General features: G+C 41.2%; 1 protein-coding gene across 1 annotated transcript; it reads right to left on the bottom strand.

Annotated features, from left to right (window-relative positions):
* Positions 1-1383: 1383 nt before the first annotated feature.
* On the bottom strand, positions 1384-8300 carry cacng6b (calcium channel, voltage-dependent, gamma subunit 6b). The gene is made up of 4 exons (XM_040118373.1): positions 7937-8300; positions 5195-5269; positions 3140-3277; positions 1384-2905 (listed from the first exon to the last, which is right to left on the bottom strand). The coding sequence occupies exons 1-4, from the start codon at positions 8298-8300 to the stop codon at positions 2685-2687; spliced, it is 798 nt and encodes a 265-aa protein (XP_039974307.1). The 3' UTR covers positions 1384-2684.
* Positions 8301-15124: the final 6824 nt, after the last annotated feature.

Raw genomic sequence — 15124 nt, forward strand, 5'->3', positions numbered from 1 at the left:
GCAGGAGGGAGGAATGTGGGAATACTTCCAGAGTAGATCAAGCTGGAAGAGTCCCCACGGAGAAATGAGATGATACGGCTTAATCAGGGTAGCAGGAAGGCAGTGTTACATCCTTGACAAGGAGCCTAAGATTCCTAGCAATGCTCCTGGACCTTCAGGATTAGTTATGTGGAATGCCATTCCCTGCTATTATCATACCTTCTGCAATATAGTTACAGCCACAGTGATACAGCGATGAGAGACTCAAGGAGGAGTTTGCTTTGGCGGTGAGAGGCTGCCAAAGCAAACTTATGTCATCCCCTACGCAGGCACATTTCCTTATCACAGTTTGGGGTAATGCATCTTAAAATATATGGTCATTGATATTTTGGTAACATATCAATAATAACAGCTGAGGTTTTCCTCTTCTGTGAGCTTCCACTTTCAATCTACAGGTCAATTATCAAGAATTCTAGGAAGTCCATTTCCATTTACAAACATGCAACTAGTTCCCACTTGTCACACAGTCTCAGTAGAATTATTAACAGCTATATATACAACCAGGATAGAGTGTCATGTGGTTTAAGTTTCTCCCCCCTGGGAGTTAAAAGCCAGTGTGTGTGTGTGTGTGAGTGTGTGCGCGCAAAGGTGAGCATGCGAGCGAGTGTGACTGCCTGGATGCCACTCGAGTCCCCTGTGGGCCGCTGGTGAGAACAGTTATAGGGATATGTCTGATTTGATCGGTTGTCTCTGTGTGTGGGGCTGAGGGGTGGAGGACCAGTGACCCTGGCCTCCCCCGGAGACAGCAGGGAAAGTGGCACACTGAGGTCAGGAGTTGAGAAGGAGAGGAGAGGACACAGGGGTATGAGGATAGGCTGGGGGGGTACATGGTTGAAATTCAAGGGTAAGGTTTCCCAGCCTCTACAGTGAAATGCATTGCGATGAGCTCTGGCCTAATTATAGAGGAGTGGGATTGGGGGAGGGGGATGTTTGGCGAAGAGGTTAGGAGTCACACTGGGAAGGGGTGAAAATGGGTGAAAGTCAAGTTTGAGGGCAGACAGGGTGTCACACCAACAAACCAAATGGAGGCAGTTATTTTTCCCTCTAATGAAAAGCAGAGCTGGTGCCACATACTGTAGATACATATGAGTAGAAACGAGCACATATGTATATTGTGTAACTGTCGTTTCTTAGTAGAGAGGAAAGGTGAGCATCCTATGACACAAATAAAGTGTATTAACTGCATAAATATTGCAAATAAAGTGACCAACACAACACAACAAACAGTGACCATTCACAAAATATAAACACATTCATTTTATGTACGGAGTTGAGCTTAAAAAGTGAGTCCATACAATTCTCTGATATACAAAATGATATTTTAATCTCTTCTCACAGTTTATTTCATTCATCTTACATTCATATACTGATGGAGCATTAACCCCAATACACAAGTAATAAAAATGACAACCAAAGCCTCTTGTTCATCAATTGTTAAGTGTTACAAAGCTCTGTCGGACCTACTGATAGAATATTAACGACAGTCATTGACTCTATTCATAAGGCAACATGTAGCAGATACGACAAGCAACTTCTTTGAAAGTAATCAGGACATCCTCCGTACTGATTGCCAACATTATCGAAAGGAAACTATTTGTTGCTACACTGATGGTGATACTTTCTGATGTTGCTTAAGGAATTTTAACCTATGGAGGGCCATTTCTGTCTGAGAGAAAAAAAAACAGATGGAAAGTTTTGCATGACAAAAATAAAAATACTCAGTAAATAAAAATGATAAGATATTGAGTCAAATTTTTGACCGACATATTTACGTTCAGGTTACCAGGCCCTCTAGCAGCCGTAGTAATTATGACGGGAGCAGAGGAGGAAGTTGGCCGGCAATTTTACAGAGCAACAAAGGAGTGGATGGGTGGTCAACCACACATCGGACTTTATCACCGGAGGTCTCTGTCTGTTCCCCGTTTCCAGGCAACAGTCAACAGGTTTTTTTTAACCATGACTATGATCATTATCTAATTGTAGCCATGCTGATGAAGGTCCCAAACCTTAAAAAAGTAATCATTTTAACCCGAACCGCAGTGTTTCTCTAACCTTAACAAGGTGTTTATTTTAACCTGAAACCATCCGATTGTTCTGTAAACAAAGTCATTTTTGTGCCTAAGACTAACCAAACTTTAACCACAGCATTGTGAAATCATAAAACAGATTTATTCTTGAACTGTGATCTGTAGCAGTTTTGAAAGACACAGACGAATTATGTCATCCTGTCAACATAACCCAAAACGCTGCTATGTTTCACTCTAGGGGGTGTGGACAAACAGCGGATTTTGCCATTTAATTTGAAGGACTGGTTACTAACTTTTCATGTTTCATCTAATTTTCTTGACAAAGATTACTTTTCATATTAAAGAGTCTGAGGATTTTTTTAAAAAAATTATTCACTGTACTTATGCTAGCAGAAAGAGCTAACAAGCCACTCCCGCCATCTATTTTCTAACCAGTTCATCTACTGTCTCGCTAATGACTTTTCTTCACATTTGATTAAGACCTACTTTGATCTCTGTGATAAATTAAATGTCAAGAGCAAGCTCAAAGTTGCAGCCCTCAGGAAATGGGCTTTTATACTTCATTTGCCCTCAAGCAAAACATCAAGAACACTATACATATGTTTCACCATTCAAGTGCTAGGAGGCGCTATTCTTGTGTGACAAGCATTTCTGCCAGGGGCTGAAAGGAAGAGAGAGGATGGTGAAGAGGAAACCTCCGAAAATAAGAGTCGCACCCGCTGAGCCCACACAGGCCACTGACCAGGACAGCTCATGGTATAAAGGTATGGAGTGGTTACTGGACAGCAACGCCAGCACAGACTGGTGGAATATCAGGATAGAAAGAAGGATCAATACACCTGCATGGAGGGAAAGAATTATTGAAGGTGTGAGAGAGATTAAATCTAAAACAAAATCACATCAGGAGATCATTCACAATGTGCTGACTAAGCTGTGGAAGATATATTTAGTAATATTTACAACAATTGACTATAAAGACCAAGTAATCTTCATCTTGCCACATATCAGTCTGGATATTGCCATTCTTCGTTGTAAAGTAGTAACCCTGATTCCACTACAGAGTGAAGTCCCACCTGATAGGATGAAACAGAAGGAGGCTGGCTTGAGAAAGAAGGGCACTCCTTGGCTCAGGGACATGGCGATACAGATGGAGCCCATGGCCATCATGGTCAGACTCAAAAGGGCCAAGATAGCTGCTGCTAGATTCAGATCTGTAGAAAAGAGCAGAGAGACATGGATAGAGGAGAAGGAATAGAGTATAAAATGTGTATGGAAGATTTTGTGAGAGCAGGTGTAGTTAAAGCTGGTATCCATAGCTTCATGCAGCAAGAAATCTACAGGAAAGGAGGTAGGAAAGAGGTATAGTAAAATGCTGTGTGGAAGCAGGTCATTTAGTAGAATCACAAAGTTTGATTCCATTGGGATATAAACCCATTATGATAATGTTTGACAGTTGAAATATGAAAATACAAAAATTGTGAAGTGAATTGTGTCACTTCCCTGTACTGGCTCAGTTTAAAACAGATTTTATTGGCATTGTAAACCTGAACAGGTGCAACCCATAAAGCAGACCAACATTTCACAACAGCCAGTGCCAGTTTTGTGTTTTTGACAAAACCACCACACAGATATTATTATTATTTTATGCATTTATACACAACAGATAAAAGCTTTAGGAATGAGACTTGTGGGTGAAAGGGAGAAGAAGCCAAAAAGAAGGTGATAAACAAAAACAAAAGCAATATAAAAAAGATTATTATATTTGCGGCTTTGGTTTGGCTTTTGGAATGGCATGTTAGTTTGTCATTTGATTTAGGTTTTCAGTAAAATTGTAAACTAATGGATGGGTTGTCATGAAATTCCATAGACTTTCATGTCCCTCTCAGGATGAATTGTACTGACCTTGGTGATCCCCGACTTTTCGTCTAGAGCCGCCATCAGGTCAAAATTTTCTATTTGACTAATCCGGTTTATGACAAAATTTTTGCATGCTAACACGCTAAACTAAGATGGTGAAAACGATAAACAAAATACCAGCTTAGCATCAGTGTTTTAACGTTGTCAGTTTGAGCAGGGTGGCATGTCAATGTTTAACCATTTAGCTCAGTGGCGAGCATTTCTATAGACTCTAAGTTTTATTAGACTGATTAATGCATATTTCCTATCTTCCACAGCAGCCATTGGTTTAAGTTTATGCTTGTATGATTTTAAAATTGAACCTGTAGAGCCTTGAAGCTTGCTTGACGTGAATTGATCATCACAATGAAGATTTATTTACTTTATGTTTTGTCAGAGTTCTGTTATTTTGTCATGTGATAATGCAGTTGGCAGCACAGAGTATTTTGAACAGTCCTCCTTGTGGGTGCCTTTAATCGGGTGATAGAAATTCAGATAGCTCAGAGCGGGCTGCTACAGCAATCACTTTTATGCAAAAAAAAAAAAAAAAGTTGTTGATGATGGTGTTGGTGTAATTATATCTCTACAACACAGATTCTTAATGCAATTCTATTGCAACAATCCTGCAATAAATCCTACATGAAGGTTAATATATTCAGTTTTTGTTGAAACTGTTTTAGAGAGGTATTATTATATTATCCCTACTGTCGTTAATATAAATGGGTTAGACAAAATATTAAAAAACAATTTGCAGTATAACAATACAGTTCAACAGTACCAGAAACTGCAGCCTCCAAAATGACAATAAAATCAAATCAGGACACTTCTAAAACAGTTTCAACAAAACTGAACATATTCAACTAAATGTTGGTAGGATTTATTGCTTCTATTATATAGTTGCATTATACTGCAATAGTTTCAGCTAGGTCTACCTAATAAATTGACCACTGAGTGTATATCAAACATCAAAGGTACCTTAGATGCATCAACATGGAACAATCAAGTCTTAGCCAACCAGTGGCTCCCTAGATGGCGAGGTAAACACATTAATCAGTCTGATAGCTTATGGGTTTGCTCTGGAAAGTGGGTGGCAACAGAAGGTAATGGGCTAAAACATGCAAAAATCACCAGTATGGTCCTGTGAGCACAACAGTGAATGTCTTTATATTGGTAGTACCTGCTGTGTAACTGTTAGTGTGTATCTGTATGCAGGGGAAGGTATAATCTCTCACTCTTGTTAGTCGTCTTCTGGAATATGACTGCATTCTCCCCAGAGGTGAAGAATTTGAAGTAGGTGCAGTTGGATTCTGTGGGTAAAAAGAAAAGATCAGACACACACACACACACACACACACACACACACACACACACACACACACACACACACACACACACACACACACTCCTATGGATGACTGCTGGTCCTCTGTGATGTGCCTCCTATGCATCCATGCACTCTGTCCTTCCAGGCATCATTCCTATTTATATCCAAGTGTCGAGCATTAGCCAGAATAACCAGAGACACACACCGCTACACACACACACACACACAACCACACACTGTCACATATGGTGCCGCCAGAGAGGGTGAGAGACACCAAAATACTGAGGATGGATGGCAGAGGGGGAGAAGGAGAGCTAGACAGAGAGAAGGGGCAGTTCGTGGATAGAAATGGAGAGGCGTAGCGAGTGAGGAGAAGAGGGTATGTGGGATGAGCAAAACATGAAGGGGAATGCAAGGAATATGGATAGACGTTCAGAGGGTGAGGTGGTGAGGAAAATGAGGAGTGAGTTGGGGGGCAGATGGAGGTGTATTGAGTGAAAGGGTTGAGAGAGGGGAGCCAAAGATGGAGAAGGAGACGAGGGGAGCAGGAGATGTCAAGAGGGGGAGGAAACACAGAGGGGTTGGTTAATACTGCATTAGACATACACTCTCCCTCAGTCCCTGTCCGTCCCTCTTCCCCGTTCGCCCCTCTCTATATTTAGACAAAAACTGTGAAGTAGTCAGATTCCACTTGGCTTCACAAGCACATAGTGATGACTTTCACCCACTGAATATTATGTGGTCCATGATGACCACATGCTTGTACACACACACCAATTTCTCACACACTTCTTTCACACACAAATATGTTTGTGCCCGAGCACATTTGCCAACACTTTTATTGAAGCACACATTCCATTTATCGGCCTACTGATTTTTTTTAACACATTATGCTATCACAGTCAGCTGATTTTGCTCGCGCTAGTCCTGCTGAGGCTATAATTATTGAGCCGTCATGTTCCTCTCCAGCAGGCAGCGAAGACGGATAGCTGGTCTTGAGATGACAGGCGCGGCATCAGCGGGCCACTCTTTGCTCGGGACAGGAGCCAGAGGCATGTAAACAGGGATGTGAGACAGAGAAGCGGAGATGGCAAAAACAGTTGTTTTCCTCCAAACATAAGGACCCCATGGCCATCTGCGACAGGCGGCGTGGGCCAACAGTGTGAGAAAGATTGTCAGAAGCATGCTGGCTGCGCTCACACACCAATAGACCATCTTGGAAGCATTGAGATTATTATCTGCTAGCGAGAGGCAGCCAGAGACGCAGGACATTTGACAGGAAAGATGAATTAGTTCTTGAAAACTAGGTATAAAAACAATCTAGTGACACATCATCCAAGGTGATGTATGTGAATAGAATTTATGTATATATGTGATTCCCGTGTATCTCTGCTGGATGAAGAGATTTTTAGGTTTCTCCAGCACTCTGTTGTGTCTCAGCAGATCCCCTGAGACAGGCGGTGATTCCAGGAGCAGCTCCTCCTAAAGCCTGCCGTGCCTTGCATATCTCTATCTTCCAATACCTGCCTCTCTCTAACTTTAAACTCGCTTTCCAGACAGAAATAGGTCATTGTGCAGATAATTGACGCACTCTGGAAAACCTAACCACAGTCATTTTGAATAAAGTGCTTATAGAAAGGATCTGTCACAGCTCTAAACATAGACGTTAATCGAGACAATAAACCTGTGGTCTGTCCTTTATCACCTGTCTGTACTGTGCGTACAACAGGAGATGATTATGTACCCAGCGAAGAGAGAACCTTGAAATGAATAATGCTTCATTACACAGACAATGTTATGAATAACAAAGATAATATTGTATAATGCTCAATGTACCGGCATGCTGCTTTGTGTTGTTATACAGGGAGAAGAACTGAAAAAAGCGAGTTACTGTGGTCCTCTGCATGAACTGTTTCATTTCACCGGATCTGTTTCTGAGCATCGTATTTCTTTAATGATTCAATTTGCACATTATCTGTAGGATGACCTAGATACATATGTATGCAGGCAGCTTCACATACACAACTATCCTCTGTCTATCCCTTTGCAAGGTTACAGCGGATATAAATATACAGCATAAATGCAGGGAAAAACAGACTTAAAATACATATCAAAATTCATAAATTTGTTGCTGACAAGTATTGATTGTGTTAGCGGAATGCAATCATATCTATTTAAACCTATGGTGACGGCATGGTTTCGCTCAGTCCCTTATGGGTTCAGATAAAAGACCTACAAATGTAAGCATATTCCCAGAGGGCATACACTATATTAGTTATGCCTGCTCCCTCTGTTTTCACATCAGTGACGAAGGCAAAGAAAAATCGAGGCGATTGAATGTACATGTTTTTTTCCTCAGTGATGACAACAACTTGCAGCCTCGCAGAAATATCTTTCTGACCCTTTGCTATCAATTCACTTTCATGCTAATGCACATACTGTAGCATGGAGGAAGCCTAAAGGTAGACTTGCATGGCTAGGCAATTCAGTTTGCAGAAAAGCAGACGTGAGCAGACAGTCGGAGAAATAAAACAGACACATTCCCTCCAGAAACCTCACCTGCTCATCCCCAAGGCAGCACAGAGAACAGACAGACAGACGAACACAAACTCACACAGACACACGGACACACACCGGCCAGAGGTCTCACCTCCAGGTAGTTCAGCAGGGCCACAGCTTGTCCTCTCTGGGTCTATGTCAGCCACCCATAGGGTGCGGATGCAGCCCTTCCACAGGCCATAGTGGGCCATCTGGCAGGTCTGGTTGCTACTGAAATTCTTTGGTTGGGCCAGCTCCACCCAAAACTCTGTCCCCGTGCCCAATACCGTCAGGGTCACACCAATGATGGACACGAAGAAGGCCAGCTTGATCTTCCCCTCCTTGCTGTCACTCATCTTGTGGGTTCGCCTCTGTGCCCTACCACCTTTCATTCCAACCAAACCCCCACCTTGTCCAGCCCCCGCCACCCCCATGCGACCCTCCTCATTCTGCTGTACAAAGAAGTTGGACCACATACTGATCTCTACCCAGCAGGCCCCACAAGGAAGACCAGGGGGATGGACAACAGACCTAGGCTAAAGATTAGGGGAGCAAATAATAGGTGAAAAGATGTAAGGAAGATCAAGAATGAAGAAAATGGGGAAAGGCTAAGGGTAGATGTGGTGTAGCTTCGGACGTGATAACAGTGTATCGAAAAGAGGAGACACAGCTTGCATGTATTTTGTGATGGATGGGTAAATTGAGCAAAAGCAGTCAGAATGACTAGAGGATCAACTAATATTAAAATGCACTGAACACTGAAATTAGACAGAAAAAGATATGAATAGAGCTACAATGAAGTAGGGGACGGACAAAATAAGGTAAGGATAAAATGGGAAGAGATGGAGGCAGGACCAGGAGAGCCAATGTGTTTTCGGTCCAGTCCTCTGAAATAGAGAGATGAAACAGAAAGATGAAAGAGCAGCCGGCATATGCTTCACAAGAGCAAAATCCTTTCATCACCAGCGTAATATTTAATTTCCAACAGCTTTATCAGCATCTACAGTATTCCCTCCCTAAAAGCCATATGACACGCTCTCAGCCAACAATAGATAAGCCATATGGCGTTTCCCTGAAAGGCAGATTTTGCTTCAGATGAAGAAACAATTGGGCTGGATGAGCTAGTTTGGTCGGTTGGTATGGGGTCAAGGTGAGAAATAGCACCACAGAGCCAGACTGGACCCCCCGTCTTCAATTTTCCCACAGGAGTTGACAACAGACCTTGTCCCCAAGCAGGTACAATATCTCTGGCTTAGACACAGATCCCCTTTGATCTGAGGGGATGATACGCTGCCACAAAATACCTCCCATCCTGTATTACATGTATCAGCAAACACTGGGAATCCGCAGCCATGACTGTCTTTTTTCAGTGCGCATGTGAGTGCGTGTGTTTCAGCGTGTGTGGCATATGAACTGTAGATCGGTCCTGTTGTTTCTGTTTGTTTCCAAACTGTGACTGAGGGGCCTTTGGAGCAGTTTAAACAACAACATGAGTGACAGGGCACAACGGTGTTGCCACTCTGTGCGGGGTGCATAAGAGGTGATAATTCAAGTCTGAACCCTTTGACAGAGCAAGAGCTGCAGTCATTAACTCTGCTGTGCAGTCCAACAGGTCACATAGTGGGGGCAAGGGGCCTGGCCAGGAAGGCAGCACCAGCGGGCCACACACAGTTGGTAGATCACTTAACTCAGAGCTTTGCGCTGACAGCATCAGAGGTTTTATATAGGCAAGGCACCGCATGAACCCGCGAAGAGTAAGTACTTTGTGTACAAGATTTTGCAGAGTATAAACATAAAGAGCAGTATGCAGTACTGAAATTCAAAATTAAAGTTTTGCAGTATATAAATTCTGAGTAATATTATCAAGATGATCAATAGTAAAACATTTATAAAAAACCATTAAAAAACTATGTTCGCTGACAGTAGGGCTGGGAAATTATTTAGAGCTGAGACGATTACTTAATTAATCAGATCGTAAACTATTTTGATATAGGATATGTATCGTTTTAAACTGAAAATCTTAGGAAGATGTCAGCAATTGCTTTAGGAAATTGTGACTAGCAGTTTTTTAAAACATTTTTTACATTTTATAAATTAATTGACTGATGGATTAACTGATGAAATAATATGCAGATTAATCAATTATGAAAATATTCATTAGTTGCATCCAAAAAAATCCTTATAACAATATTTGTATTAAATGACCTGGTACAGATTATACATCCTGATATAGTTGTATAAATCTAGACATATCTGTGCGACTGCATCTATATCTATATATCTACCTTTCTGTCTGTCAAAATATATGCAAAAATCACGTATAAAATAATCAAGTTAATGTTCAAAAAAACAACTGTTCCACTAGATGAGAGTAAAATCTTCATTTGTGTAAAACAATAAGTGAAATAACTATTTCTGTTAGTTGAAACTGAAAATTTTTATCTGAAAGAGCCAAGTCCAGTTGCTAACGACAATCATGTGATACAATTTAAAACTCCAAAACAGCTACAAATGGACCCTGTTGTGAGACTGTTTTGATCACAAATGGTGTTGTCAGTAATTGTGTATTTTTTTTTATCGCAGTTTGCTTGGAATCATTAATGGTTGTCGAACAATAACACGATAAGACTTCACCATCGTGATATTACTTTGCCAAAAGTCAATAAACAATAACATTGATTTATCGTGTTTCAGTAACAGACAGTAACCATTCTAAAGAGATATAGTCTTCTTATGTAATGAGCTACCAAAAAGGCAGATCTACGCATGTCTGTAATTAACCAAGGTTTGGAATAGTGACTGCGCATTAGAAAAACTCCTGCGACAGTAACTGTAAGAATATCAAGACTGCAGCTGCTGACAGCCAAGTTAGTAGTCAAAGAATTACAAACCTCGATCACATTACATCCATTTTAACCACAGGATGATCAGAGCGGTTAGAGCATGCCAGCGTACTGGGGGGGGGGGACTCAGATAAATGCTTTGTAATAACGGATGATCTAAGAAGTGCACTTATGCATGTTTTTGTGGTTTATAATGCATCAAGAACTATGCTGCACCGACTTAAGTTCTATAGCAGCTGAGCAGAGGATAAGGTTGTACACACGGGCACATTTTATGTTGTGAAAATGAGGAACTCTGTCTATCATTTCACCAACAACAGCCCCCGCCACCGGCGTGACACGCGGGCATAAAAAAAGCAATAACTAGCTAACGCACTTGAGTGAAAAGAATAAGTCTGACCTGTTTGGTGTGTGTTGTTCAGTTCAGGAGGAAGAGACGCTTGAAACTTAACAGAGGGGGAGAGTGGTGATGGGAGAGTTGGTGAAAGAGAGCGAGGGAAAGGGGGTGGGAAGGAGGCACATAAGGGTTATGGAAAGTGAGTGTAACAGGGGAGGGGGCTACAGTCTGGTTGGTTAACAGTGTTGATGATTAAATGTGTGTGTGTGTGTGTGTGTGTGTGTGTGTGTGTGTGTGTGTGTGTGTGTGTGTGTGTGTGTGTGTGGTTGTGTGTGTGTGTGTGTGCCCCTCACTCTGCCCCTGCAACACATGTTCAGTCTCAACAGCAGCACCCTGTTCCTACTCTGTATATGTTTGAAGTCTTAAATCAGTGAGCGAAGGCGCTGCGGGGTGGTCTGCTCACATGACGAGAGTCCTGCCAGCATGATTAAAAACATGTCTGTATCGTTGACAGCCTTGCTGTTTGTGTATGTGTGTGAGTGTGTGTCTATTTTAGACAGCCACCTGTTAATGACATTAAGTACGGGTGAAGGAGGGGTCTATGTTTATATGAGAGGGGCCAGGAAAGTGTTTTACAGCAACACAATACACTGTGAGGAAAGTGAAAATCTGACACAGAAACGGAGAGTGAGTTAAACGAGCAGACAGAAAGAGCAGCAGACAGGGACAAATATGAAGAAAGAAAAACAAAGAGGAATAAAAGGGTAAGAGAAAACTAATGTTGGAGGAAGATGCAGAAACGACGCGGCTTAGAGAAGAAAATGAGAATGTGCAGCCCCATTTCATTCCTCACTGAACAAGGTCCACACAGGCTCCAGACTCAGCCTGGTCTTGTGGAAAGCTTTTCTCATGGCCCAGCCCTGCTAGACTCTTCCACAGTTTAGGTTACACACGTGGCACAGCGAGAGAGAGGCCAACCCCAGCAGCAAACTGAGAGTGAGTCTAGGACGGAGAGACAGAACAGGGCAGAATCGGAGAAAAAGGGACGAAACAGGCTGTAGGCTGTGACAGGAAAATAAACACCTACAATGTCCAAAACACTCAAGTATATGAATACGCGTGTGTGTGTATATATATATATATATATATATATATATATATATATATATATGTGTGTGTGTGTGTGTGTGTGTGTGTGTGTGTGTGTGTATATATACATATATAATTTTTGATTTTGGTGCAGTTTGCAGATGGACTTTCTCATAGAGGACAAAGCGTGTTGGGCACATGACAGCCATGATTAATAGATTCAGCTGGAGGACGGCTATCTGTTTTAATGCACATATGTGTGTCTATTCCTTAAACTGACTATGCCTCTAATTATGCAGACTATCTCCGCTCCTCCATCATGTGAGATTGATAGGAAGCGTCCACACACAGTCTGAGGGCCATCAATAATCTACAGTAAGCTGATGTGAACAATCTTGTCTCCACATCACTCAAGTACCCCTGTCAGCAGCACGGATTTATGCTTGAACACACTGAACTGCACACATGTATGCTCATATATGCAGTCATGCGCATGCTGGCCGTACTTGTGCACATTAGAGCTGCATCCGTTCCTTGCTATGATGTTGCTACGTAATGTTGACTGAAATTTATTTTCCCATTGAAAAGCCTGGTGATATCTTATATTTTTCTTATTGTTTTACGTATCCCATGAAAAGACCAAAACTAACAATAAACTAATCCTACAGTAATGGCAAATTATTTAGTTGTTTTTTTTTTTTTTAAATAAAATATATTACATATGGCCCATATTTAAAGACTTAGGTCTTCATTCAAATGGCTTTAGGCTGAGATCCACAGAACAGACAGAAAGGATTGAGAGACAGAATAACATCATTGTTGGTTTTGGTCCTTTCATGGGATTTGTTGATAACCACATAAACATATATCTCCAGTCTTACCTTTTAACCTCTCTATAATATATATATTACCAGGCATACAGGAAATTAGAAAAATGTCACAACACTTCAGAAAAAAGGGCTGTAACATTCAAGTAATTACATCACTGTTGCAAATGATGCAACAAAGGTGTTATATTCGATTTAATGTCAATTAACAGTATTACTCAATCCAGTATATACTGTATACATACATACATACATTGGATCTCCATGTTTTTGACCACTGCTCCTCTTTGCAGGTGCAGTTTGTCACAGATTACTGCATCCATCCTACTCCAATGTTGCACACTCCCACTGCTGCAGTGTCGTATCTTTCTGAATGAAGATCAATGGGGAGGCTCTGCCCAGAATGACAATGACGTTCGCCAGGGCCTTCCATTCGCCACTAGAGGGAGATAACGCATTTACAGTCCTCACTGCCGCATCGGGCCTGGGGCGGGCTGCTAATAACGTTTAATCGGTCTCCTGCGAACCAGCCTGAATATCCTGAGCTGTAAGAGAGGAAGGGTCAGTTTTACACGTTTCCTCTCACTGATCTGGCTTCAGCGGCCCGGGAGAGCTGCTGTTTTATCTGTACCCGCAGGGAACGACAGAGTAGAGTTCTGCATCAGTGGCCCTGCTGCTTGGTTTTGTGCAGTGGGGTGCAGTGATACAGATGGAGATGGGCGGTATAGAGCTGACACAGGATATTATTTCATATCAGAGATTTGTTGCTTTCTCGTATCCATTTTACAGTAACTCCCTGTGGAATAAGTCCCAGGTGCAAACAGCCTTTATGCCATTTATTTCTGCTGAGCAAGACTGTGTACTCATGGGGAATGAGTTAAATATGAAAGGAAAAAAAAAACAGACAAAATAACTTCAGTTGATGTTTGGTAGGATTTCTACACAGCATAGACGCAGTTGCAACTGGAAGAGAAAGATACCATTCCGGAGCAGTTAATAACAACATACATTTGCCTGCTAAGGGGTGTAAATTTGAGTTTTCTTTATTTGTGCAGGTCAGAATCAAGTAAATGACAAATATAAGCATTGAAACTTAATGTGCAGGGACAAGAAAAAGCCCAAAGGGACTCACTGATGACATAAACCTAAATAATATGAAAAACAAATTCACACTGTCGAAAATGCATAGGTTATGACATAATTACAAGAAATATCAAACAGACATTAAGTGTTTTATAGATATGCTTTATGGGACTTTGAGAATGGTGTAATTTTAAGAGTTGAATAAGTTGGGACCCCCTGTATCTGACTGAAAATCTGCCTCTGCTTGTCAGACGTTCGTTTAGGTAAAGATTAAATGAATATCTGGTTAAGTAGGAGCAAATCTGTGAATTAGTTTTAATAAATACCTGAAATGATCTGGAAGCTTTTCCCTCTTTTAACTTTTTTCTTTGTGACTGTAAAACAGCTCCATCATTCGGACATATATCATTAACTACAATGCTTGAAAAATTATGCCATCCACTGAATGAAGCTGACTGGACATGGCTCCAGTCTAGTCCATCTCCATAATTAACTGCAAATGTCATCACTCAATAGCTCAATAAAACTGTGCTGCACTCTGCTGGAAGTGCATAAGAAAAGAAGCAAAAAGAAAAAGGACATCATGTAAATTCAGTTTTTAATCAACAATTGAAAACAAATTGGACAAATGAAAGACTGTGTCTGCTTTTATAAACTAGATGTGGTTTTTAGGTTTTAAATCGTTTAAGAAATCACATTTTTTTTCCAAGAGAGAAAAAAAAAAAAAAAAAAGAAATTAAATGACAGTGACACTGAAAAAGCAGATTTTCAGAAAGTAAGGAGTAACATCTCAAAAGTGTTATCACGGACAGAACCTCTCTTCAGCGCTGTCTTAAGCAACCCAAAGTATCAAATGAAAGCATAGTCTCAAGCCCATACAGTGTGAACATGTGGTCCTCAGAGAAACAAGGGCAGAAGATGAGGGAGATTAGAGAGAAGCAGCTTTTAAGTACATGCAGACAGTTTCAAACATCCCCAACAACTAAGTCTTAGATTTAGTGAAATTCCCCCAAAGCCTAACATAGTAAAGTAATAAAATCATGACATCTGAACACTAAAATCTGAAATCAATTCGTTTGTTGAAATTTAGTTAGGTGTATAATAGGAATTCTTTGTGTGCA

This window comes from Xiphias gladius, chromosome 22 (assembly GCF_016859285.1).
Source record: "Xiphias gladius isolate SHS-SW01 ecotype Sanya breed wild chromosome 22, ASM1685928v1, whole genome shotgun sequence".
NCBI classification, from domain to species: domain Eukaryota; kingdom Metazoa; phylum Chordata; class Actinopteri; order Istiophoriformes; family Xiphiidae; genus Xiphias; species Xiphias gladius.